Genomic DNA, 26,483 nt, shown 5'->3' with positions numbered 1-26,483 from the left:
ATGTTCTTAGAAGCAGACTGAATGAACCAGAGGGAAGCATTAATGAAATCAAATAAACTATGAAAGTGAAGAAAAAAGGACCAGAGATCAATGAGTCAATATTTAACAGTACGACAGATGTATAACTGGATTCTCAGAAGGAAAAGAGACACAGTATTGGGGGGGGCAGAATTATTTCAAGAGATACTGAATAAGAATTTCCAGAAAATTAATGTAAGATTTCAAACCAGAGACCAAGAAGCTCAGTAAACCCCAAGAAGGCTAAAAACTGATTCACATGCACCCCAAAAACCCTCACCAGTTTACTGCACAACTCAACAATAAAAAATATTAAGAAGACCTAAAAAAATGACATGTATTACATTCAGGTAAAGAACAATTAGAATACAATGGATCTCTCTTATCAGAAACAATGGAATGACATGTTTAAAGTGCTGAAGAAAAAAATAAATTAACCTAGAATTACAAGAGTGAAACAAAGATTACATATTTATTAAGTAATAAATATGGAGATTGCGGGTATGCATAAAAGTCCAAAGAATGTTACATGAGAACACAGAACAAAACAGTGTGCATAGGGCACCTGGGTGGCTCAGTAGGTTAAGCAACTGCCTTCAGCTCAGGTCATGAGCCCAGGGTCCTGGGATCAAGTCCCACATTGGGCTCCCTGCTCAGCAGGGAGTCTGCTTCTCCCTCCCCCCTGCTCATGTTCTCTCTCTCTCTCAAATAAATAAATAAAATCTTTAAAAAAAAATAGTGTGCATAAACCCTTACAGTTATGTAAAAACAAGAAATATAAAATATGGATCAGAAAGGATAGTAAAATCTGAAATAGGAAGTGTTTTGTCATTCTTTCATATTTCACGATATATCACTTAATATGAAATGATGAAATAAATATGAATCTGGAGATATAAATATCCTGAAACCCTAACATGGCAAAACACCTAAAAATGCTAGATAAAACAAAAAATATTCTTTTGATTTTATATTAAAACAAGTATTAAGCTTTCTTAAGCTTGCATGAAAGTGAGAAAAATTCTAAAAAGGCCAAGAATGACAGCAGCAAGGAGGAAAGATATCTTAATAACCTAAAACATGGATCAGAAAAACAATGGTCAATAAGCCAAATCCAGCTTACAGTCCTAAGCTCAGAACATTTTTTTAATTTTTAAAAGGTTGAAAAGAAAAAAGAAAAATCTTAACAAGTGGAAATTACATGAAATTCAAATTGCAGTGTCAATAAAGTTTTTCAAGCAGCCATGCTCATTCCTTTAAGAATTGTCTACAATTGCTTTCATGTCACAACAGCAGAACTAAGTAGTTGCAACAGAGACTGTATGACCTGCAAAGTCTAAAATATTTTCTATCTGGCCCTTTACAGAAAAAGTTTGCCAACCCCTGGCCTACAACTTCATTTTTAATGAATACACAAGGGGGACAAGAAATAAAGCCTCTGGCTCATACAGGGCAAGGAATTTAAGTGGAGATGAAGTAAAAACACTGTAACAACAAAGGGCTAGACACTTAATAAAAACTGAACTAGAGAAATACATATCCACAAAATCACATGGCACAGATACAAGCCTGCTTCCACAAAGACTCTTCATGATGAGGAGACCAGGGCGGGGGCAGGGAATGAGAAGGTGAGTTTCCCTAAGCATTTGTGGTCACTGAACAGCTTGCATATGGTTCTGGGGCTCAAAAAATACCAAGTTGAAAATGTAATTTAAATTAGACTCAGGTAATCTGTGTCCCCCACCTCACAAGCACCTGACTGAAAATACTACAAATTTTCTCAGAAGGACTATAGAACCCATAGATAAATATTGTTCCAAAGAAACTGAGTTAGCACTAACAACAACAAATCACAACAGAAATTCTATTTCTAATAATAGGGAGGTTACTCAAACCAACATTTCTGCTTAAAACAAGCAAAAATGTTAGCTAAAATATTAAAAAACATCAAGTCAAAAAAGCACTGAAGTGCTAATAAGCTACTTATGAAACCACTGCAACAAATTCCAGGAGAAAACTTACACAAAGAAGTAAGAACACTACAGCACCAAAGTTAATTGTGAACTGAGGGCATTTGCCAGTTACAATTCCAGAAACTTCAAACTTGAGTTCATTTTGGAAACCTGAAAGAGTGAGGAGGGCAGAAGTTAAGGCTCAAGTCCACCCAAGATGAAGAATATTATAAACATTTTTTCCCATATAAAGTTTAAAAGGACTATATCCTAGAGATAAAGATACATCATAACTAAATCCTTCCTGGCTCCAACCAGAGTGGAGTCCAAGGAAGGTGGCCACAGTAAAGAACAGAACACAATATTTGTTTTTGAAGGGCAGGGAGAGGAAGGAAAACCAAAACAAGATGCTGAAGAAACTGTGGTCACAGACAAGGCCTCACAAGGTCTTGGAGCCCAAGCCTGGATGGACCACATGAGTCTGGTTTAAGAAAGTTCCTTATTGGCAGTGCTCCAAGGTACCTGACAGAAATAAACAAAATTCATCTCGGGAGAAAGGACTTTCATCCTAGGCCCTAAGAACACACACATGCACATGCGCACATACTCACACATAAATTTTCTCAAAGGTAATAGCCAGGTCAGAGTCAAAGAAAACCAGGCACAAAAGAAAATCAAGATCCATGAATGTGAACAAGCAGAAAAGCATTCCTAAAGACTTCAGGTCTTAGAATTAATAGGCACAGATATTACAACTGTTCTTACTCTGTTTGAAGAAATAAAACTGTTGAAAATACCTCCCAGAAATAGGAAACTAGTGAGAGAGAAAGAGACAGAGACAGATAGAGAGAGGGAGAGAGAAAGAGAGGAGAGAGTGCAGATTTGGGGAAACAATGGAAACTAGAAAAGAAAAAAACCTGAAATTCAAAATTTCATGAATATCATTCATAGACGGAACACAGCAGAAAAAAGAATTAGTTAAGTGGAAAAAGGTCAGAAGAAATTATACAGCATGAAGCCAGAGAGAAATGATGAAAAATATAGAGCAGGAAATAACAAGCAGTTTAGAGTAAAAATAATCTAATATACATTTAATTAAAGTTCCAGAAAGAGAATGCAGAGACTGAGGCAAGTACAATATTTAAAGACAGAATGGCTGGGAATTTTCCTCAATCGATTAAAGACACCAATCCATAGATTTAAGATGTACAACAAATCCCAGATAGTATAATTTTTTTAAAAATCTACATACAAACATAATCACAATGAAGCTGCTGAAAACCAAAGACATGGAGAATATTTAAAATCACACAGGGAAAAAAGGGGGATAAATTAAATTAAAAATGCAGCCAGACTGACAGCTGACAAACATCAAAAAGAAAAGCTAGAAGACAGTGAAATAATAAGTAATGTAATAAAGGAAAATAACTGCAAGCCCAGAATTACCTACCTACTTTTAAGAATAAAGGTGAAATAATAAAATTTCAGGCCAAACAGCAGGGGGGAGAGGGAGACTGGAAATGTTTGTTGCAGACAGACTTTTATCAATGGAAATTGTAAAGGACATACTTCAGGCAGAAGGGAAGTCATCTCAAATGGAAAGTCTGAGATTGAGGGAAAGAAGGAATAAAGAGTTAAATGTGGACAAATATAAACTAACAGTGACTGTATGAAACAACAATAATGTCTAGTAGGACCAAAAAGAAAATTAAGTATAAAACAATAATATCACAAATCAGATGGGAGATGAATGGAATTTAGGTGTTCTAAGGTCCCTATCCAACTGGAGAGAAAAAAAGTCTTGATTAACTTCAAACTTTTGCAGGTTAAGGGTGTTTCTAGGCTAACCACACAAAGAACAGAAAGTGTATATAACTTTCAAAAGAGGAAAGGGGGTTTGAGAGATAGGGGATGGCATGATTTTTAAAAATCAATCCCAAAGCAGGCAAGAAAAGGTAAAAAAGAACCAGAGAAGAGCCAAAAGAGAGAAAGCTCAAATTCAGATGATAGATAAAAATTCAAACACCATCAGTAGTAGTAAATGTAGACTGAATGCCCTTGTTAATAAACACTGATAAAGGATGACACTAGTTTGGTTTAAAGGTCTAGCCATATGCTATTTACAAGAGACACATCTAAAAACTTATTTTCAAAAAAAGTGAAAATAAATACTGCACCATGCAAACAGTACTAACAACAACAACAAAAAGTTACTATAATTTTTTAATATTACACAAAATATCGAGCAAAAGCATTACTAAAGATAAAAATAATCTCTTAAGAGTCAAACACCTAATATAACACAGCTTCAACATAAGTAAAACAAAAAGTGATAATATGTATAATATAACATGCAACCATTATATATATAGTTTTACATGCCAAATCATACTACACTACTTTCAGGTCATCAAACTTGCCATCTTTCAATGTTCATCTTCAGCTGAACGATGCAATACATCCTACTGTTTTTCTAGAGCAATGAAAATCAACAAGCTATAAAGAAATGATAGCAACGTAAGTGTTGGGTGTAAAATGCAAGCCCAAGATATGTTACCTTTTTTATCAAGATCAAAACCAAGGAAAACTAAATAATATGTTACCTATGGTTACGCACATACCTACAAAAAAAAAAAAAAAAAACAGAAGTAAATGATGTATACAAAATGTAGCATTATTGGTTATCTCTGATGGAGAAGGAAGTAGGGGTATGATGAAGTAGAGCAACTCAGAGGGCTTCAAAGTTGTTGATAGTATCTACCTTAAATTGAAGAGCAGTACAAAGAGGTTTATCTTTTTTTTACACTTTATAACTTACATATATTATATATTTGCATTAAGTATTTCATAACAAATGAAAAACATAAATACTAAACTATATCCAATAATCCATTTATATAAATGACGCCAATGTTATTAATAAATGAATATATGGGCTTGTATATCCTTAAAAAATAAAATCTATCCAAATGTTAACCACCTCTTCTTAGATGATACATCACTAATGATGTATATCTCTTCACTGTACCTCTTAGCATTTTCTAAGGTCTCTAGAATGAACATGTATTACTTTTACAATCAGAAAAAAAGTTAGTTTCCATAAAATTAAAAATAGAAACAACAGCTCAGGCAAATGTTTGGAAAAATTTCTGCCTAGTATTCACTGGAATTGCAACTGATTTTAATAAAAAAAAAATATGGTTGCAATTTAAAAAACAACAACAACACTTTTATGTTTTACATAAGGAAAGTCCCCAGTAATGTAGCCCTTGGGGAATTTTTAAAAAACAGTAGAATACTGCAATGGTCACAGTGTTCTCTGGCCAAGAGCACCATCAAAAACGAAAGATGTGGGTAACAAACTATTCCAAATATCCACAACTGAAATTGGATGTAGAAAAATACATTCTCAACTTTTATTTCTATTTATGATAAACCAAAAACGTATGACCCCAAAAAACATATTGTGTGAATTGATAATTAGCTGTCTATAGACTGATCATTTCCATGCAAGACCAGGGTCAACAAAGAGATAGGCAACTTAAGTCAGCTAAAGTATTCTCAAAAGATAAAAGGTGAAACAGAAGTTGACACTGTATCTTCCCTCTCTCTATCCCCTGGAGCATTTTATACTTCCACAATTTTGGAAGGGGCTAAAATCACAGAAAATCATTTTGGGGTCTGTCATCATGAGAAGAAGAGTGGGGCTAAGAAAAAGGTAAAGGAAAAGATGGTAAGCGTAAAGAGTAAGAAGGTTTAAAATGCAAATAGAATACAAAGTCAAATGTGGGAGAAGACTGAGCCTAAAGATTTATAACTAGAATCTACCGTTAAAAGATCTAAAAGGTCAGTTAATTCCTTACAAAGTATTTAGCAAGTATTCCCAGAATTGCTGATTCTGCTAGCAGTTCTCACAATTTCATTTTATTCCAGGAGGTAACCATCTCAGGTGATGGTTGGGAAAATACATTCAAGAAGTTTAAATGACTTCACTAACGTCATAAGACAAGTCTAGCGCAAAACTAGAATCTAGTACACCCATGACATCCTTCTTCACATGCTAGTGGTAGAACAAGCTGCTTAAAATCTACTCATAATCGCCATTATATACTGATTCACACGTACTGTAGTATAAATAAAAATGGGAATTACAGTCAACAAAAACAGTTAAAATTAATATGGCAAAAAATTCATTTTTAGATGTCACTCTCAAAGAATCCAGAGTTAAGCACAGAATGGAAAGTTAAACACATTTTTTTTCTTCTTACTGAGAAATTTGGTGAGCACAAAGCTAATCCTCTCATTTTTTCATCCTATCCAATATAAATCCTAAAGATGTGACAGGGATTAAACAGTCAGTGCAAAGCACTTAGAATGCTACTAGATTACAGCTGTGTAACAAATGTAAAAGAATTTTTTTCAGGGTTTTATGTGCCAAGTATTCAAAAATACAGGGGGTGCAACAACAAAGGACACATTGTTTTACCAGATTTAAAGAATGAGAAAGCACAATCTGGCAGGACATGGTAAGGGTGCTGTTAAGACTATAGGAATAAGAAGTCCTGACATCGCCAATACCAGAGGGAGAAAACACACATGCACGTGCGCATGCACACACACACACATACATCTAACTGAAAACCGAAAACTGAAAACCAAAAATCGATAGAAGGGCGGGGAAAGAATTAGCTCATTTAGAAAACAGAATCACTATTTAGAAAATAGAATCACCCAGAAAGTCTAGGCTAAATGATTCCCAAGAGACCCTAGACAAACCCAGTGACATGAGCCGGTCACCATAAGAAAAAGCAGAGTTTGGGAGAATATACCAAGAATGGATCAGGACAAAAGGCAAACATTTATGAAAGTACTGAGGATGGTCTAGTAATTTCCAATCACATTTATGTACATTGGCCTACGGAGACTATCAGCATTAACTGCCAGCAATTCCAGGTGAGAAAACCAAAGTTCAAGGTTATATATGTCTTACTGGTCCAGTATCACTCAACAAAGCAGAAGCAAGATGTGAACCACCACATCCAACATACCGTGCTTCCAGTGAAATACTTTATAAAAAGCATTTTACTTACCTTATAATTACTGATTCCTGATATTTAGATGAATAAATAAAACATTTCAAAGATGGGCCATTTTAGCAATGAACTTCCGCACATCCTTCTATTAGTATCATTTCATTATGCAATGAAAAACACTGCACAGCTTCATACCAACAAATGAATTCATTTAACACATTTAGACAGCAACAAGTATATGACATATACATTGGTTAATATTAGAAATATAAAGGGGCGCCTGAGTGGTTCAGTCGGTTAAGCGTCTGCCTTCAGCTCAGGTCATGATCCCAGGGTCCTGGGATCGAGCCCCATGTCAGGCTCCCTGCTCAGTGGGGAGCCTGCTTCTCACTCTCCCTCTGCCTGCCACTCTCTCTCTCTGTCAAATAAATAAATAAAATCTTTAAAATAAAATAAAATATTAGAAATATAAAGATTAATATAACAATTAGCTCAATGATGGAGGTATGGACAGGGCACCATGCGAGCCCACTAACGGAGGAGAGGGAAAGAAAAAATTCAGGGAAAGCTTCTAAGATGAGGTGACCCAGAACTTAACCTTTTCAGTTTGTCCAGCCAAAACAAGACCAAAACAAGCACAAGAGAAAATATGAGGAAAGGAAAAGTGGCATGGAAATGGAAAGAGAAGATTCTTGGGCTACGGTGGGACACCAAAAGTGGAAGTCAGAGAAGGAGCCCATGAAGGAATTAGAAAACTAATGCTCATACAAACCAGTTTCTGGTATAAATGACTTCAAAAACCATCCAAGTGAGAGTTGCTAGGATGAAAATAGTGACAAAAGATGGGCGGGAGAAGAACAGACAGGAACCAGATAATGGACATCCCTTGGATGCAGGGATAAGAAGCCCGGACATTACTTCCAGGTGTTGGGGAACTACTGCTCTGTGTGAAGGGGAGTTGCCCTTGGCTGCTGTCATCCCAGTGATGACTATGTAGAGAATGGACTTAAGGGAGAAAACAATGGAAAGCTGAAAGGTTGGTTAACTGACACCCAAGATGAAGAAAGGCTGACCTGGGGCATTAGTAGTAGAGATGGATAGGAGGTGGAAGACTCAAAAAATATCAAGATACAATTACTAAAACTTGGTAAGAGCAGAGGCTCTAGAGCCAGACTGCCAAAACCTGCCAAGCTCTTCCACTTTCTAGCTGTATAATCTTGGGCAATTTAACCTCTTAGTGTCTCAAATTCTTTATTTGTAAAATAGGGATAATTAGAGTACCTACCTCAATGGTGTGCTGTTGAGAATTAAATGAGTTAACACATGTAAAGAGCTCAGAACAATGCGTGACAAAGGATGAATACTGGCAAATGGGCTGGTAGCTATGGCAGTAGTAATGGTGATGGGCAGCAGTAATGGTGATGATGGCTGTAACAAGGAAATGAACGCCAAAAGAGGGAGGGGTGCCTGGGTGGCTCAGTCAGTTAAGCGTCTGCCTTCGGCTTGGGTCATGATCCCAGGGTCCTGGGATCGAGCCCCGCATCGGGCTCTGCTTGGATGGGGAGCCTGCTTCTCCCTCTCCCTCTGTTGCTCCTCCTGCTTGTTCTCTCTCTCTCTGTCAAATAAATAAATAACATCTTAAAAAAAAAAAGATAAATTTATTTAAAAAAAAAAAAGAGGGAGAGATGGGGATGAATGCCTAGATCCCTAATTTGTAACTAGTTAGTACAGCTACCAAGAAAGAAAGAAAAGAGAAGTTTTTTTTCAGGCTTTCAGTATGAATGAACATAAGTTTATTTTGGATATTTTGAGCATCAGGTGTCAATCTGAGTTTCACCAAGGTGAAGTGGAATTGAAGGGAGAGTTCAGAGCAGATGAAGGTATTTGGGAGTCAACAAGAAATGGTTGGCAATCGAAGTCCTGAGAGTTTTCATGTTTCCTTAGGCAGAAAACTTAAGAGTAGAAACAAAAAAATGGTCAAGGACAAAAGTTGGACATTATTACAAGGAGATCAGAGCAGGATATAGAGTCCTCTGGGGGAGGAAGGATCATGCTATATTAAAAAAAAAGTTCTTAAAACAGCTTGAATCACTAGCAAATCATGAAGAAGATAACAGAAAGTGAGAAAGGCACTAAAAAGGAGGATAAAAAACATGGCAACCAGAGAGAGAGGGAGAAAGAGAGAGGAAAGAAGAGACAAAGATGAGGAGATGGAGACAGAGAGAAGAAAGAAGGAAGGCTACTCCTGCCCAGAACTCTTGTTTCCACTCAACTGCCCAACCCTTTCCCACAAACATCATTTTAGTCCTTCCATCTTTCCTGCCAGTATTTCCCATTTAACAGTCGAAATGTACCACACTCACTGAGATAGATAAAGCCAGTCTGCAGTGGCAACATAAGAAGAAGACACAAGCAATTCATCAAATACAAAGTTTTTAGATACTGATTATGATCAAGACAATGTGTAAGAAGCCAAAGATGAAATGAGGTACAGGAGGCTAATCATTCATTTAAAGAATTTAAAACTGGGGCGCCTGGGTGGCTCAGTCGTTAAGCGTCTGCCTTCGGCTCCAGGTCATGATCCCAGGGTCCTGGGATCAAGCCCCGCATCAGGCTTCCTGCTCCACGGGGAGCCTGCTTCTCCCTCTCCCACTCCCCCTGCTTGTGTTCCCTCTCTTGCTGTGTCTCTCTCTAATAAATTAATAAAATCTTTAAAAAAAAAAAGAATTTAAAATCTCACTATAGATTAGTCAAGGCAAACAGATAAAGAAATAAGGCTCAATTAAAAATCATATGAAGATTACCAAATTAATGATCAGAGAGTAAATGCTATACTTTTTCAAATGGAGGAGAAATGCTCTATAGGCTGGAGTGACTGGGAAGCAAAACTAATAGAGTGGGGAAAAATGTAGAATCAGAAATGCTGAATTTCTGATCCTGGCTATGCTCTTGAATTTCTTTATTTTTTTTTTAAAGATTTTATTTATTTATTTGAGAGAGAGTGCATGAGAGGGGGCAGGGTCAGAGGGAGAAGCAGACTCCCCACTGAGCAGGGAGTCTGATGTGGAACCCGATCCCGGGACTCCAGGTTCATGACCAGAGCCAAAGGCAGTCGCCTAACCAACTGAGCCACCCAGGCGCCCCTTGAATTTCTTTTTAATCCTCCAATCCCAATTCTAAATCTATTAAATGTAGATAATAATACCAACAGCTACACCACATTAAGTTTCTTAGGAGAATCAAGTGAGATGATGCATATAAAAGTATTTTGCCAATGGTAAGTAATGTAAAAAAGTTAACTAATGAAAGATGAAGTAGACCACACTTCTCCCTACTCCTCCAATTAAGTAGAGCTAAAAGTCCTGGACATTATATATAAAGCAAACATAAGAAGATTCAGAGAGGTGGAGAGAAGTAGAAAGACTGGTTAGGGACCTCAGAAACCAAGGAACATCAGGTGATGAGTTCCCTGGTGAGTTGCTTTTGTTTTGTTTTGTTTTGTTGTTTTGTTTCTTTTTGGCTTCTTATATCCCACAGTAGGTATAAGGCTAACAACCAGGTAAAGCTAAAGCAGACAAGGTCAAAGAAAAGCCCCATCTCTCTAGCCAAAGGACTAAAGTGGCACAACTACCAGGACAGCAACCTTTTAGATAGTAACGATCCCACTCCAGCCAAACATCACAGGCAAAAAATATGAACCCCACCACTCCCCAATCAGAAAAGGCTGAATGGGGAGCCTAGATTTCCACCCTCATCAGGCAGTTAACAAGGCCCCTCAACATGGATGTCAGTGGAGGTCATATGGGGATCCTGGATTTCAACCCCCACAAAGTAGTAGTGAGACCATGGTAGTATCAGAGAAGGCCCAGTGAGAAGTCGGATTCAAGAAGATGAGTCAACCCCAAGCAAGATAAACTGAAAGAAATCCATGCCAAGACACATCAGAATTAAAACCCTGAAAACTAAAGACAATGAAAAAAGTCTTCAAAGCAGCCAAAGAAAAATGATACTCACCTATAGAGAAAGAACACTTCAAACAATAGCAGATATATCATCAGAAACTATGGAAAACCAAAGGAAATGATACAATATCTTCCAAGTGCTGAGAGAAAAGAACTGTCAACCCCAAATTTTATATCCAGCAAAATTATCCTTCAGAACTAAAGCAGAAATCAAGACATGTCTTAAATATCTTCATTAGAATGTCTTGAGACATTCTAGTAAGATGCAGGAAAACTAAGAAAATTTGTCACCCACAGACCTACCCTAGAGAATGGCTAAAAGATGCTTTCTAAATAGAAAGGAAATGATAAATGAATGAACCTTAGAACATCAGGAAGGACAAATAATAAAAAGAGGAAAAAAATGAGTAAATACAGTAGGCTTTCTTACTCCTCCTGAGGTTTCTAAATTATATTTGATGATCAAAGCAAAAGTATAATATTGTGTGACATAGATTTCAACATACACAGAGAAAATTTTTAAGACAATTATATTATTAACAGAAGAGGATAAAGATACATAACAAAGGTAAGATTTCTACACTTCAACTGATAAACTGTTGATACCAGTAGATCTTTACAGTGATGGAATAATTCTATATATTGACTGTGACGATGGTTACAGGAATCTAATCTAAAATAGCAACACACAAATACATTGTACCAATGTCAGTTTCCTGATTTTGATATTGTACTATAATTATGTAAAACGTGGTATCTGGGGGAAACTGGGTGAACTGTGCACAGGATTCTTTAAACTATCTTTGCAATTTTCTGTTAATTCTATAATTATTTCAAAATAAAGCTTTTAAAGAAAACTAACTGAAGATACCAAAAGCCCATACAAAGAAGGTGCCAATTGATCGGGGATTTAGATGTAGTGCTGGGTTTTAAGTACAAGCCAAAACTACAGGTCAACTGAGGTCCTGATGTGTTCACAGGACAATTTTGGTAGGAAGAGATTATCTGAGTAAAGGAACAGAGGACAATGAGATTAGAGTGATAGACTGGGATAGGCTGTGGAGAGCCTTGATGGCTGGTCTCTGTAACTTGTAACTGTTCTGCAATCAATAGAAATCTTGGAAATAAGTCCAAAAAAAAGAAAAAAGTCCAAACACAAACAAGTTTCACTAACAGTATGGTAAGACTTAGATTTAATAAATAACACTAAAATAACAAAATAACACTAAACATAGGAACATAACTAATGTGGCTAGAAACAAAACACCACATATTTTAGGCATGCACCAGTAAGCACTAAGATTGAGAAAAGCACAGCCTCCAGACTGAGAAAATATAAGGGACACATAATGTGATAAAGCAGTGCCCCATTCAACTATAGAAGCAGTAATATCCCTGGAAAGCAGGTAGCATCAGTGGTTTCTTTTCCCTATGTCTCTTCTCCATATGTGTCCAAATCACAAGATTCTCAGAGAAGAAATCAGCAAACAAGATCAGTTTTTAAATAATAATAATAATAAATACTAGCTATTTGGAGAACACACGACATGGTAAAAGAAGTACAGGAAATCAGTTAAACATGGGTCTGAATTCTAGCTGTACCACTTACTAGGTATGTGACTTAGATTAAGTAATTTAACTTTTAATGCCTCAGTTTCTATCTTTATAAAAATGAGATGATGTCAACCTCACAAAGTTACTGTAAAAGTTAAATGAGATTATGTAGAAAGCAGTTAAAGGAACTAAATAATTAGTGGCCTGTATCATTTTTCATCGGCATATATTATATTCCAGTTTTTTAAAAAATCTAAAGGCCACATAAACATAAACCACATAAATTTTTTAAGGGATAAAAGAAATAAAGCAAGTGTGAAATTTCTTTGTTAAATTAGAGTGATTTTTAAATTTTTTACAAAGCCTAAAGTCAGAAGAGGTCTAAGTTAGAGATCATTAAAGCCTGCCTCATCTATCAGTCTTTAATAAATGATTATTAATATTAAAAAACAAGCATTATTCAGAGTAACCAAAGTTCTTTGGGTTGAGTTTTGTGTGCTAAATTACTTTTCATTTGGGCGCCTGGGTGGCTCAGTTGGTTAAGCAACTGCCTTCGGCTCAGGTCATGATCCTGGAGTCCCGGGATCGAGTCCCACATCGGGCTCCCTGCTCAGCAGGGAGTCTGCTTCTCCCTCTGACCCTCCTCCCTCTCATGCTCTCTGTCTCTCATTCTTTCTCTCGCAAATAAATAAAATCTTAAAAAAAAATTTTTTTTTTAAATAATAAATTACCTTTCATTTGCCCCTATACTCATAAATGGAAAATAAAAATTTTAGAAAAATCTCTAACCTTATTATCTCATATTATATGAATGGAAATAATAATAGTAATTTTCTATTTAAATATGATCTGCTTAAATATTTGGATACAGTCCAGAAAGGAGGTACAACACTACATTTTCATATATATCCTCTTTATTAGTGTTTGAATCAAAAAAAAGATAAAATTTCAATAGGAGGTAACTACAATTTTTTCTAAGTTTGCAATTCATTGACTCTCAAAACCCATGATTCATTTCTGGGAATAAATTTCAATAGCATATAATAAAGTAAAATTAGATAGTCTTAAGGTTTAAAAAGTGGTTTTATTTAGTCCATCTCAATTAGAGCCATCAGAAATATTTTTAAATTAAAAGCATAGTGTTATGGATATTAGAGTTAGATTAAGATTCTACTTTTTACAACATGGCAATATATACAAGATCTTTGAAAGAGATGCCATTTGGCCCTAATATTTGGATTGGACATAATTTAAATATCCAATAGTCAAAGAATGGCTCAATAAACTGTGGCACAACCATATGATTATACAATCACTTAAAAATGGTTTCAAATAAATATTTAGTTATGTGAATAAATACTCATAGCATTATTTTAAAGATAAAGACCTACATACAAAACAATATACACATTGTATGATCCCAAATTTATATAAAATTATTTAAAAAAAACAAATGTGAGAGCTATCTTTGGGTTATAAAATTCCATGTGATGAAATTACATGTTACTTTCTAAATTTTCTACAATGAGCATGTATTGTCTTTACATTAAAAAAAATGTAAGCAATCCATATTAGTACTCAAAATATTTGGAAGCCACTGACTTAAGTCCTGCCCTAGAACTCACTGAATAGAACTCCTTCTGGGTAGGGTAGAAAGAATGGTGACAAAGCATCATAGGACTCCAACTCCAGTTCAAATGCCGTCATCACAAACTTTAGGTTTGCTATCCAACTTCTCAAAACCTCTGAATATAAGTTGTTCTGGTGTATCATTAAACCCCAACCTCCTCTCTTTAAGTGTCTGTGTACATTTCTTTAATTCAGAAACGCATTTACTTCTCATTGTGTGACTGTATATTTGCCGATCTCCAGATGGTATAACCAAATTAGATTATAAAATCTCTTAAAGTTGCTCTATTCTGGTTGACTTACAGATAAAAAAGCACTTCGACAAAGAGAATAGTCCTTGAATTCCTAGAAATTAAGGAAATTAAAATTCTAATACTTTCAATGAGAAAAAAGAGGTACTCTTATGGGAACTAGAAAATATTTCATGAATTCAGATTCACATAATTTAGGTAAATCTTTGGCAAATAAGACTATTTTGGTTTATTAAAAACAGCTATATGTTCTCTAATACCATTATTAAGTATAATAGATGCATAGATTTTTAAATTCTACTATGTTCTTCCTCCTATACTTTACTGATCAAATAAGCTAGTGCTGCATCTACTTAATGTTTGAAATCATGAAAAATGTAAATCTGTGTCTATCCAAATTGAAAAATTATTCTGACAAATTTTATTTCAACAGTAACTATGTCAGCTTAAAAAGACAATTTCCAACATCTTTAGGTAACTTAAAACCTTGGACTAATACTAAATTTAGTTAATTAATGGGCAGTCATTAGATACCTGGATTATTTCTAGGTAAGATGGAGTATTAAAACACTGATTATTAAACATAAACTTAAGTTTGTACACTTTTGCTTCTTACTTTAATATGCTACAGAGAGGCTAGATATACTTGAATCTGTTGATGAATGAATTCAGTTTTGCCACTTTGAAATGTGTATGGATAAGGAAAACTATACAAAGTTTTGGGAAAAAATTTTATTTGTCATGACTAAGGTTTGATGGGCTTATTTATAGGATTTTCAAAAGAATTTTAGTAACAGATATTACGTTGATACAGAACTACAATTTGGTCTTCTCTGTTAAAAATGGCAAATTTTTCTGGGATTCTTGGTCTGCTCTCAATAAGAGGTTGTAAAAGATTACTGTTTACCCTCTTGTAGTCTGCCCAAAGAGCTAAGATTCTGTACCTTAATCAAAAAACTTTCCTCTTTTTCGCCACCCATCCTGCTCTGTATGGCTGGCTGTTTCTCGCCATGTCTTCTCCCATGACTTTCAGAATCAATCAATTCCTGGCCAAGAAACAAAAGCAGAATCATCCCATTCCCCAGTGGATTCAGGTGAAAACTGGTAATAAAATCAGGTACAACTCCAAAAGGAGGCACTGGAGAAGAACCAAGCTGGGTCTGTAAGGCGTCACACATCATGAGATGACACACCTAATTGGCACCACATATTTAATTAAGCTGCATGAAAATCATGGGTTCTATCCTATCACTTTGTAAACATCCTTCCCAACTGGCCATAGACATGTTTTATCAGGGAAATGATTTTTCTCTGTTACTATGCCTCTGCACCAGTAGGTTGGTTCAGTAATAAATGTGAGACCTTTCGGCTCTACTGCTATTGTGTTTCTGATTTGTGAAGTACTGAATTCCCCCTCCTGTCAGATCATGCATAGCATGTCAGACAGAACTTTCTGCAGTCATAGAAATGTCCCTTGACAACCAAGTATGTAAAGTGTGGCTAGGGGGCTGCCTGGGTGGCTCAGTGCCTTAGGCTCAGGTCGTGATCTCGGGGTCTTGGGATCAGGCTCCCTGCTGAGCAGGGTGTCTGCTTGTCCCTCTGCCCCTCCCCCCACTCATGCTCGCTCTTTCTCAAATAAATAAATAAAATCTTAAAAAAAAAAGATTTCTATGGTTTATGTTGACTTTATTATGTCCTTGATTATTTAAGAAAACAAACATCTCTCATTAGAAGAGAGGTTTCTTTAGAATCATGTTCCCTCCTATTTTTGCTTTTAAAATCTTTATTGTTGCTTTGATTAAATAGATAATCAAATATTACTTCCCTGTAACCATGAACCTTTAAGTATTCAAATCTCTTAACAACCTTTGATATTTTGCCTTCCTAAAATTGAACCCTAAATGATATCTTTTGCACACAGAACTATCTTTGAGATTTCCGTGAAGGACCCTGGAAAATCACAAAGGACTTGTTCTTTTACCTTGCTAGAAATACTTAGGTTTAGTTGATAGGTTATTATTGATGAGTTAGCAAATCAGAAGAGATGCGTAGCCTTCCCTAGATTAAATCTGGAAAATGTGGTGTTTCAGAAATTGTATGCTATATAAGAAGATCCAAGAAAACTGTAATGTCCTCGCTGTCCATGATAGGTATCCATTTATCAGAGTCTTGGTGCCGCTTTGCCTGACATTAGATAGTAGTACAGTGTCATCCATCATAATTTCAGTTATTGTTTAAAGTGTTAACTTGGCCACGACTCTACTTCTTTAAGTTAAATCTTCCAGAACAGTGGTTTTCACCTAGGGATTCACATCACTTATCCACTCAATTTTATTAATATAAAGATGTTTAGGACCAACTCCAGACCTATAGAATCTCTTTACTTGATATATTTTGTGATATATTATGTCAGGATTATTGTGTGATATCTGAAGATATTTTTATCTGTAAAGACTGTGTCCATTTTTATGAATTAGAGGCAATATGCACTTTTCTTTGGAAATACAGGTAATCAATATGATTTTAGACTAAATATTTATTAAAAATTTTTAATTGACTTTTATGTTTTCCATGCCACAGAAACAACCAAATTCTAGGTACCTTATTATCATAATAAACCCTCATTAGATATTCCACTTTTAAAGTAAGTCAAACACAGCCAATTTAAATCTTTTGTCACCTACAGATATTTTTCTGATGTTTCCCTGAAAATACCTGCAATCAGCTACAGGCTGGAATGCTTCATCTTCAACAAAGAAATCTCAGAACCCTTTGGAAAAGGACTTTGGCAGGTCCTTTTGAGTACAGGACTCTGATGTATCACTTAACAACTTTGAGGCAATGCTAGTAGAATAAGTAAGGATTTCTAGAACAGTTGAAAGCAGATGAGTTCATGAGACTGATAACCCAAGATGAAGCAGAACAAGAATTAATGAGAGAGGACTAAATGAACTGGTGAATGATTGTAATTTTTTATTGGAATACTGCTGATGTTTAGTTCTATTTCTGAATATATAAGGAAATGTTTTCCAGTTACACTTCTGTAGTCAATAACCAAAACTAAATGCTAACAGAGAAGTTTAACCTATATACTGTTTTCAGTCCTCAGTAGAAATGAAGAATAAAATACAAAGAGTAACTTTCTGTATTTTTTCCCATTAGATCAAGATCAGAGGATCTTATTTTACTGTATTTTATTTTTAAAAGCATTTATGTAGTACCTGCCATTTGCCATTCTAAGTACTTTACACATATTACCTTATTTAATTTTCCTATCAACACTATGAAAGAAGAAATAGACAGCAAGAAGTTAGGCAGCTTCTCAAGGTCACACATACTGTGACAGAGTTGGGATTTGAAACAGACTGGCCTCAGTCCACACAGTATTAATCACTGCACTCTTCTACCTACTAATCAACGATAACAGCCTGGTGGTCTGTCTTTCCATTATCTTTTCCCATGCTCAAGAATATAATAGTTTTTATTTCATATAAAAAGAGACATAAAAAGACTTTTGATACTATGTAACATTTGTTCACTTAAAAAATTCCAAGTGAAACTAAAACAGTCTTTTCACGTTTGTCTATAATTACATAGTCAAACACATGTCCAGAGCCCTAAAGACAGCTCTGCTAGGATCACTGCTCTCAGTTATCCCTCATACAAAATTTATTGCCAGTCTCTGGAGGAGGACTGGCCCTCTTGCCTGTCCATAAGGATGGCAAGGAAACATCAGTTTCTTGTTTCCCCTATTGTCCTCATTCCAGCAACTCATGAGAAACTCTTCCATGAACACATCTGGAAGAGAACTTTTTTTCCAAAATTTGCTAGCATGTGCCAAGAAAGGCTCCAGGCCATACCAATTACCACCAAATTCCTGCACTATTCTTCAAGATCCCAAATGTCATGCATTCTCTCAGGACTGTTGGTCTTTCACTGAATTGTATAAATATCCAAGGATATTCCTATTCTCTTTCCATTGCTACAAGACCACCACAACAGATACATTACAAATCTAACTTCAGGAACTTCACCTCCAATTCACATTTGGTCATTGTTTACACTACACAATGGTTTTCAATTAAATTTACTGTGGTTTTTACAAAACTATAACTTTTCCATGGTTTCAAAGAGACTAAACTTATATGTTCTGGCTACCCTTCAAAGTTTCTACTCATCTATCCCTCCCTTCTGAACTCACCCTCATTCAGAATTTAACAGTAGCTTTTCCTTTCCTTTTTCAGGACTACCGCATAAATCAAGGAATTTAAAGCGACATTTTCCCCAATCTCACAGAATGCCTCACCAAATCTAGAAAAAAATAAAAATTCCAAAACACACATTTTTTTCACTTAAAGAGTAAGAAATGACAAAATATAACACTATCCTAAATTCATTCTTGTAGGCTAACTCACATTCAACAATAGAAATGAATGGCTCTTTCAATATTCATCTGGCTGGATCCATCAAGAAGAGAACATCAAAAACTAATGATGTAATGTATGGTGATTAACATAACATAATAAAATAAAATTTAAAAAAATATTTAAAAATTAAAAAAAAAAGAGAACAGACACTAAATGGTGATCAAAAGGAGAATAACAAGGACTCCTAATAGTATTTAAAGTTCCTCATAAAGCAATAAATAGCTAGCATAAAAGCTCTCAAATCTAAATTAAGAAAAATTTTAGATTTAGCCCCATCCAAAAAATGTTAAATTTCCCATTTTTAGGTGTCTGACTGTAGACTAGTCAATCCCTACATGGGTTACTTGACAAGAGGATTCAAACTGTGAGATTCTGTGAATTCTCTTATTTAGCTATCTTTGACTATCCCACCAACAGTGAGTGATCTCTCCCTGTTCTGATAACCTTTACTATGCAATGCCTATAATATTTGCTGTTTATATACCACCACTGTAGTTTCTATGTGTAATAGTTTTGTCTTCCTATTTACACTGTAATATTAAAGACAACATCATGACTTTTTCATAATTTTTTGGCATCTAACTGGCACAATATTTTACACATACTACTAGACATCGTTATGTATGAGAAAGGGGAGCATTTTCTTCCCCAATACCCTATAATCTACAAAAATGAGAGTGAAACCCTTTTTAGTTTTTATATTATTTTTATGTTATTTTTAAATATGCTTATTCACAATCTAAGGTGTACTAATCTTATGCTGTGGGCTGAAGTTTGATCCCCACTGGGCAATAATGTTAATTAAGATTATTCTGACCTATGTCATATTGGATAGATGCTAGTATTCAGAAGCAACTTTAATCTCTGTTTAATGAGTTTGACTGAGTATTCTATTGCAGAGGGTGGACTAGTTGAAGATTTAAGGAGGAGAGCAGATTCAGATGAATACCTGAGTAACTTGAGTGAGGAAAGACTGCCCTCTGAGCCATTATGAAGACAGGGAATGGAAGCAGAATCCATGCACAGGCTTTTAGTAAGCAAAATGGAAAATCAGTGTCTTGTTTTTCTTTAGCTGTTCTGAAAGCTGTTCTGCATGCAAAATTGTTCCTTTCTTCATCTCTGCTTCTCAGGTTACTAGAAGTCAGGGCAAACTGCAAACCAAATTCCTTCCCTAATTGAGTCTAAGCCCCTGCAAATGTACATATTAAGAACACTCTCCATTTCAGCAGTGCTCCCCTTACTGGTGCCACATCACAGATCCCTGCCCAACTGTATCATGACTTGCCGCTCACAGAGTAGAACCTTTGTAATTTAACAAACTATGCTGTACACTCTTACACAACCAGTGTTCCATCCACAGAAACCATTCCTGAGGTTGAAAAGCTTTTTGATGGAGTTAGCTTCAAGTAGAAAATATATTTTTATATTCAAAGGAAACAATAAAATTACTCGTAAAAGCTCTTACATGAATTAATGAAAAGTGCTGGTTGTTTGTGCTTACGGTAATCAGTTGTCATACATAATGTGGCCACCTTAGAAGCAAGTGTTCTGCAGAAACCTGGCATAAGCCTATCATTTTCACAAATCTCTCTCTCTCCCTCCCTCTTTTTTTTTTCTCTCTTTTTTTTCTGCAGAGAAGATGATATAGTGTATCCCTGATGCTTTAGGTCCTTGTATTCAGAAAATTACAAGGTTGGAAAATCCACTCACAAGAAACACAAAAATGTAGTATATAGAAGGTTGAGATTCCTTTGTTCCTCCTTTCTTGTGATATTTTTATAATACATGAACTCTCGTAGATGCATTTGTTATTCTTTGCTAGTTTTCTACATGCAGGATGTAGAAGCCATTTAAAGTAGAAGATTAGCCTTTAAATGCAGTTTTAAGCAAATGTGGAATTAGCAAATTTTTATAAATATTTACTATTTTTAAAACATTTTTATAGAAAATTCAATTATTTTCAAAATAATATTTACTGTATTGAATGTTATAAGATTAAATAATACATATGGAGTCACATGTAGAGTATGGAATGTTGTTCCCATCCCTCTGCTTTCTTCTTCCTGTACCCTAATCTTTCCCCAACCCCAAAGCTTCTACCCATTTGATATAATGCTTACTCTTGGTGCTAAAACATTACAATTCTAACCAATTTTCCGTGTTTAACCCTTTTAAAATATAAAGCTGTATCAATGGCCCCCCAAAATTCTCTGTTTTCCAGATTAAAAAACATATTTTACTCCTTCAACTCTCGTCATAGGCAACAGTGTTTTGTTGGACAGCTACTCTATTTCCTTTCCCCTGAAGATGTTCTGCTTCACTTATAGCCTATTAAAGTGTGGCTCCAAAAGCTGAAAATAACATTCCAGGTATGTTCCAAACAAAACAGAATGGAATGATCATCTCCTTCATCCAGTACTAAACTATTCATGCAGCCTTGGCTTTTTGAATGACCACGTTGCAGTGCCTTCCTACATACACACACACATACACACACACACATACATACAAACACACACACACACACACACACACACAGCTTATAAATTTTTCCCATCTTGTACTTAACAGTTATTTTAGATTTAAGAGCAGTGTACTATACTCAAGATAAAATTTTATTGGATAAAGCCAATGCATCACCCTGTAGAGACCCATCAGAATCTTGATTCATTGATTCTACCCATTAGCTAGTAATCAGAAATATAATACATATAATAAACATACAATAACATTTTTATTCAATGAAAAAGCTAACACTCAACATAAAGAGCAGCAAGGGCAGCAATTGTCTCTCCTCACTGATTCATTTATCACTGTACTTTATATTCAATCAGTTATCTATTTATTCATCTTTTTACTCAATTCATCATCCTTCACTGTGTATAAACAGTGACTAAGATGTCAACGATATAAACAATGTTAAAACTAAGAAATAGTTACAAGAAGTGAATTATTTTCCAATTCCTAAATGCACCATCCTCTCTAGCCTTCAGGCCTTTGCAAACTTTGTCTCTACCCACAACATGACCCACCTTCCAAGCCACCTTCATCAGACTCTTTTGTCTCAGCTGATACACCACTTTTTATGGGAGGTTTTCCTGGGTTAGCTATCCCTCTCCTAGGATTCAAAACTACTCTGTACTTGCCCTATTATAACATTCACTGTACTTTATTATAATTTCTTCTTTACTTGTCTTTAATACTCACCAGACTGCAAGCCTTTCGAAGTACCATTAGTCATGGATATCATTACATCACGCCAAGCCTCAAACAGCCAATAAATGCAGAAAGAATATTATGGACAGAGCAAGAGATCTGGTTACCCACCATCCTTTTATAAGTTTCAGGGACTAATCTATCATGCCTCACATCAGTGATTGAGGCCTAACCCTCTTGAATCATCCCTCATCCTCCAGACTCATCCCCACATGCTCTGTAGATCTCCTAAGTGAGCAATCACAAATGTGTGACCTGCCAATAATTAGAATTCATACCAAAATCCAGGTTTCCAACATCTCTTGGGGGAAAAAAATTAAGGCTGGTAATAATGGAAATAATAAAAAATACGAAAATAATCAGCTAGAACTGAATAGTAGGCCTTACTATGCTCATTTATATACCTGCTTAATTCCTCGGGTTAACTGAATAGGCAACATCCGTCCAAATAAGACCTAGTCCTATCCACGTTCAAGACCTCTTTCCCCAACCCTTCCACTGTGACCTCTGGAATCTCATATGGAGATCAAACTCCTATATACCTTTCTGTATTGTACAGTAAATGCGTACATATTTTTCTAAACAGAAAACAAAATAAAACTTTTTATATTTTTTAAAGCAATAATGCTACCAGAAGTTAGGAAATATAGGATTACTTTTCAAGTTAAGTAAAAGAACTCCCAAGCTAGCTAATTAAACAATTACAGTAGGAAAAATGGCAATCCTAAAGCATATTAACTGTATTTTTGTCCTGGAAAAAAAATTCTAATGTTCAAGTGCAAATCTCAGGAGGAGGTAGCAATATGAGTAATAATGTTACAGTAGTCAACCCTAATGGAGAAACACTGGCACCGTATCAAATCACCAAACTAAACTAAATAATCCCAAAGTGACGTCCTAACATAGGAAACTACGTAACAGCACATTCACCATGACTTTGCATTACCACCACTAATCAGAACATCCCACAAAAATTAACTTTTACTTAGAAAGGAAAATATATCACAGTGTGGACAGGCAATAAGGCATAGTTAATATTCCTTCACAGTTCTAGAGGAAAGAATTGTATGTGTTTGTATTTACAGATGTATGTACATATATGTATATCTTTGTGTGTGTGTAAAACAATGTAACTTAAATGAGTCAAAGCTAAATTACCCATAATCCCACATCACTACTATATAGAACTCCTACTACTCCATTCCATCACTACATCCAATCATAATGTTTAACTCTGACATCAAACCTGTAAAAGATAATGTACAAGCACATGGGCATGTGCAGGAGGCAAATTCATAACAGAATACAAGGATTAGCCAATCCATGGTGATGCCAACTTGGGAAGCAATTTAGATTTTTATAACATACCATATACTAAAATAAATTCCAGATGTATTAAAGATTTAAATTAAGGGAAAAAACACACAAGCCATTAAACACAAAAACAACAACAAAAAAAAACAAGATCAAATATAAATATCCAAACAAAAAACAACAATAAATCACAAAGGAGAAAGAATAGAAGATAATATATTGGAGTGGATACAATTGGACGATTTAACCAAAAAAAAAAAAAAAAAAAAGGAAAAGAAAGAAATAAACCTAGGCCATTACCTCCCAATAGAATAGAAGAATGAACAACGGAAATGAGCACACAATTCACAAAAGAGAAAATATATCTAGTGGATAAACACATGCTAAAATGTTTTTGGTCTTACTAGTGATTAGAGAAATGCAAAATAAAACAATGCCTGTTAAATTTTAGGAAACTGAAGAAAATAAGAATACATTCTAACCAGCAAGAGTACAACAAAACAGAATCTCTATGAAAGTATCAGTAAGATGTGAAAAATCAATTTGGAAAAAAAAATTTTTAACATGTAGCAAGAGCCTTAAAGATATTTATATTCTTTAACTCAATAATTTCATTTCTCAGAGAATCTATCTTAAATGATTTTAATATGGAAAACTCTACGGGCACATAGTTGGTGTTTTAATATTTTTTTAAAGCCTGGAAATAATCTAAATATCCATTATTTAGTAAAAATAATTGATTAACATATAGCATAATGACTCTCTAGATTAATATATTCCTTAAAAGAGACATTTACACAGAATATATAACATGAAAATACTTATAAGTAAATGTATAAAATAAGATAAACAACTGTATATACAGTACACTTAAGAATGTGTTTTTCAAAGTAGCACCATGAAAACAAAAATTCTAGAGAAAAGTAAGCAAATATTAAATAATGGTAATCTCTTACATTCTACTTAGTTTACGCTCTACTTCTGAGTACCCAATATTACATCTGATAAGAAATTACAATAACTGGCCCCCCAGGAATTAAGTCCCAGATACCAACTTCTTGATTTACACATTGGTTTCCCAATGATGGGAATGAGATACAAACTGACTTCTTTAAACTGTCCTGCTGGAATAAACTGTTCCCTCCTGAGTATATCCATTGATGCATCTTTTTAAATTTTTATATTACAGCATTTATTTAATTCTGACTTATTAGCTTATTAGCTCAACAGCAAATTACCAAGCACAAAATTTGTCTCTCACACCAAATATTAAGGCCCTTAACAAAAAGTACTCTATCTGCCAGCAGGTGGAGGTGCAGGGATTCTAAATATAGGAGCATATTCCTGGCCACCTGTTTTCATGCCCCTGAACTGGGGAAAGAACTAGGTAGGATCATATAGTGTTTGTATTGTTGTTGTTGTTTTAATATCACTTCCCCATCTCCTATTGCCATCAAGATTCTGAGGCCTTGGTGAGAACCACTGGTATAGTTAAAACAAAATGAAGTTTGGATTCAGACTGCTACCTGAGTCTGGTCCTTTTTACCCCTCCAAACTTAAACAAATTATTTAGCTCTTAGAGCTCCAACACCCTCCCCTATAAAAAGGAATAACAAGGGGCGCCTGGGTGGCTCAGTCGTTAAGCGTCTACCTTCGGCTCGGGTCATGATCCCAGAGTCCTAGGATCGAGCCCCGCATCAGGCTCCCTGCTCCGCGGGAAGCCTGCTTCTCCCTCTCCCGCTCCCCCTGCTTGTGTTCCCTCTCTTGCTGTGTCTCTCTATGTCAAATAAATAAGTAAAATCTTTAAATAAAAAAAAAAAAAGGAGTAACAATATCTGTCTTACAGATTTATATATATTTTAAAGATTTTATTTATTTACTTGACAGAGAGCGCACTAGCAGGGGGAGCAGCAGAGGGAGAGGGAGAAGCAGGCTTCCCGGGGAGCAGGGAGCCCGATGTGGGGCTCGATCCCAGGACCCTGGGATCATGACCTGACCCAAAGGCAGACACTTAACTGACTGAGCTACCCAGGTGCCCCTTACAGATTTATATTAATATTTAATTAGCAAACAGAGGTAAAACACCTAGGACAGTATCTTGGAGCTCATTCATATTAAAGTTTTAACTTCCCCTTAATAAAACTACTGAAGTGTCAACTACTGTGTTAAGCATTGAAATATTGTTCTAGGGCATTATAAGCTAGTAAACAAAACAGAATTTGTTCCATTAAAAAACTTAAAATTTTGTGAGAATAAAAATAAACTTTAAATAGTCACACTTATAAATTTAGAATAACACTGTTATAAGTACTATAAAAGAAAAGTTGACAGTGTTATGAAGTAGCATAAGGGATCTAACTTAAGATTGCTAAGGGCCAAGAAAGTTGCCTTTGAAAAGATGATATGTAAGCTGAAATCTAAAGGATAAACCGGAGATATCTAGGGTGACAATGGAGATAAGAATGATACAGATGAAAGAAAGTGCATGTGTGAAGATTCAAAGACAAAAAAAGAGTTGGAAAGTTTAAAAAAAAAAAAAGCCAGTGGCTGCAGCACACTGAACAACCCAGAGACTGAAGATAAGAGTAAAAAGATCCAGGCTATCATGTTGGCAAACTACAGCCCATGACCCAAATCCACTCCATAGCCTGTTTTTGTAGAGTCCTTGAGCTAAGAATGTTTTTTAACATTTTTAAGGATTGTACAAAAAATAAGAAAAAAACTACAAAATAAGATACCACTATACACCTACTAGGATGCCCCAAACACTGGTAACACCAAATACTTACGAAGATGTGGAGCAACAGAAACTTTCATTCATTACCAGTGTTAATGCAAGATGGTACAGCCACTTTGGAAGACAGTTTGGCGCTTTCTTATGAAACTAAACATACTCTTACCATGTGCTCCTTGGTACCTACTCAATGGAGTTGAAAACTTATATCCACACAAAAACCTGCACATAAGTGTTTACAGCAGCTTTATTTTTTTTTAATATTTTATTTATTTATTTTACAGAGAGAGACACAGCGAGAGAGGGAACACAAGCAGGGGGAGTGGGAGAGGGAGAAGCAGGCCTCCCGCTGAGCAGGAAGCCCGATGTGGGGCTCGATCCCAGGACCCTGGG

The 26,483-nt window shown here is 35.4% G+C and overlaps 2 protein-coding genes across 5 annotated transcripts in view; one reads left to right on the top strand and one right to left on the bottom strand.

The window, feature by feature from the left end:
- EXOC6B (exocyst complex component 6B) overlaps positions 1 to 26,483 on the bottom strand; it is a 590,843-nt gene that overhangs the window by 391,340 nt on the left and 173,020 nt on the right. The window lies entirely within an intron of this gene.
- On the top strand, positions 15,410 to 15,597 carry LOC118543751 (large ribosomal subunit protein eL39-like). The gene has a single exon (XM_036104969.2). It carries the CDS (start codon positions 15,410 to 15,412, stop codon positions 15,563 to 15,565), a length of 156 nt encoding a protein of 51 aa, XP_035960862.1. The 3' UTR covers positions 15,566 to 15,597.

Source organism: Halichoerus grypus, chromosome 10 (assembly GCF_964656455.1).
Source record: "Halichoerus grypus chromosome 10, mHalGry1.hap1.1, whole genome shotgun sequence".
Lineage (NCBI taxonomy): Eukaryota > Metazoa > Chordata > Mammalia > Carnivora > Phocidae > Halichoerus > Halichoerus grypus.
This window is presented reverse-complemented; position numbering and strand designations above follow the sequence as displayed.

Excerpts from the sequence above, each read along its gene's own strand:
- LOC118543751 (XM_036104969.2), top strand. The coding sequence starts at position 15,410 with ATGTCTTCTCCCATGACTTTCAGAATCAATCAATTCCTGGCCAAGAAA.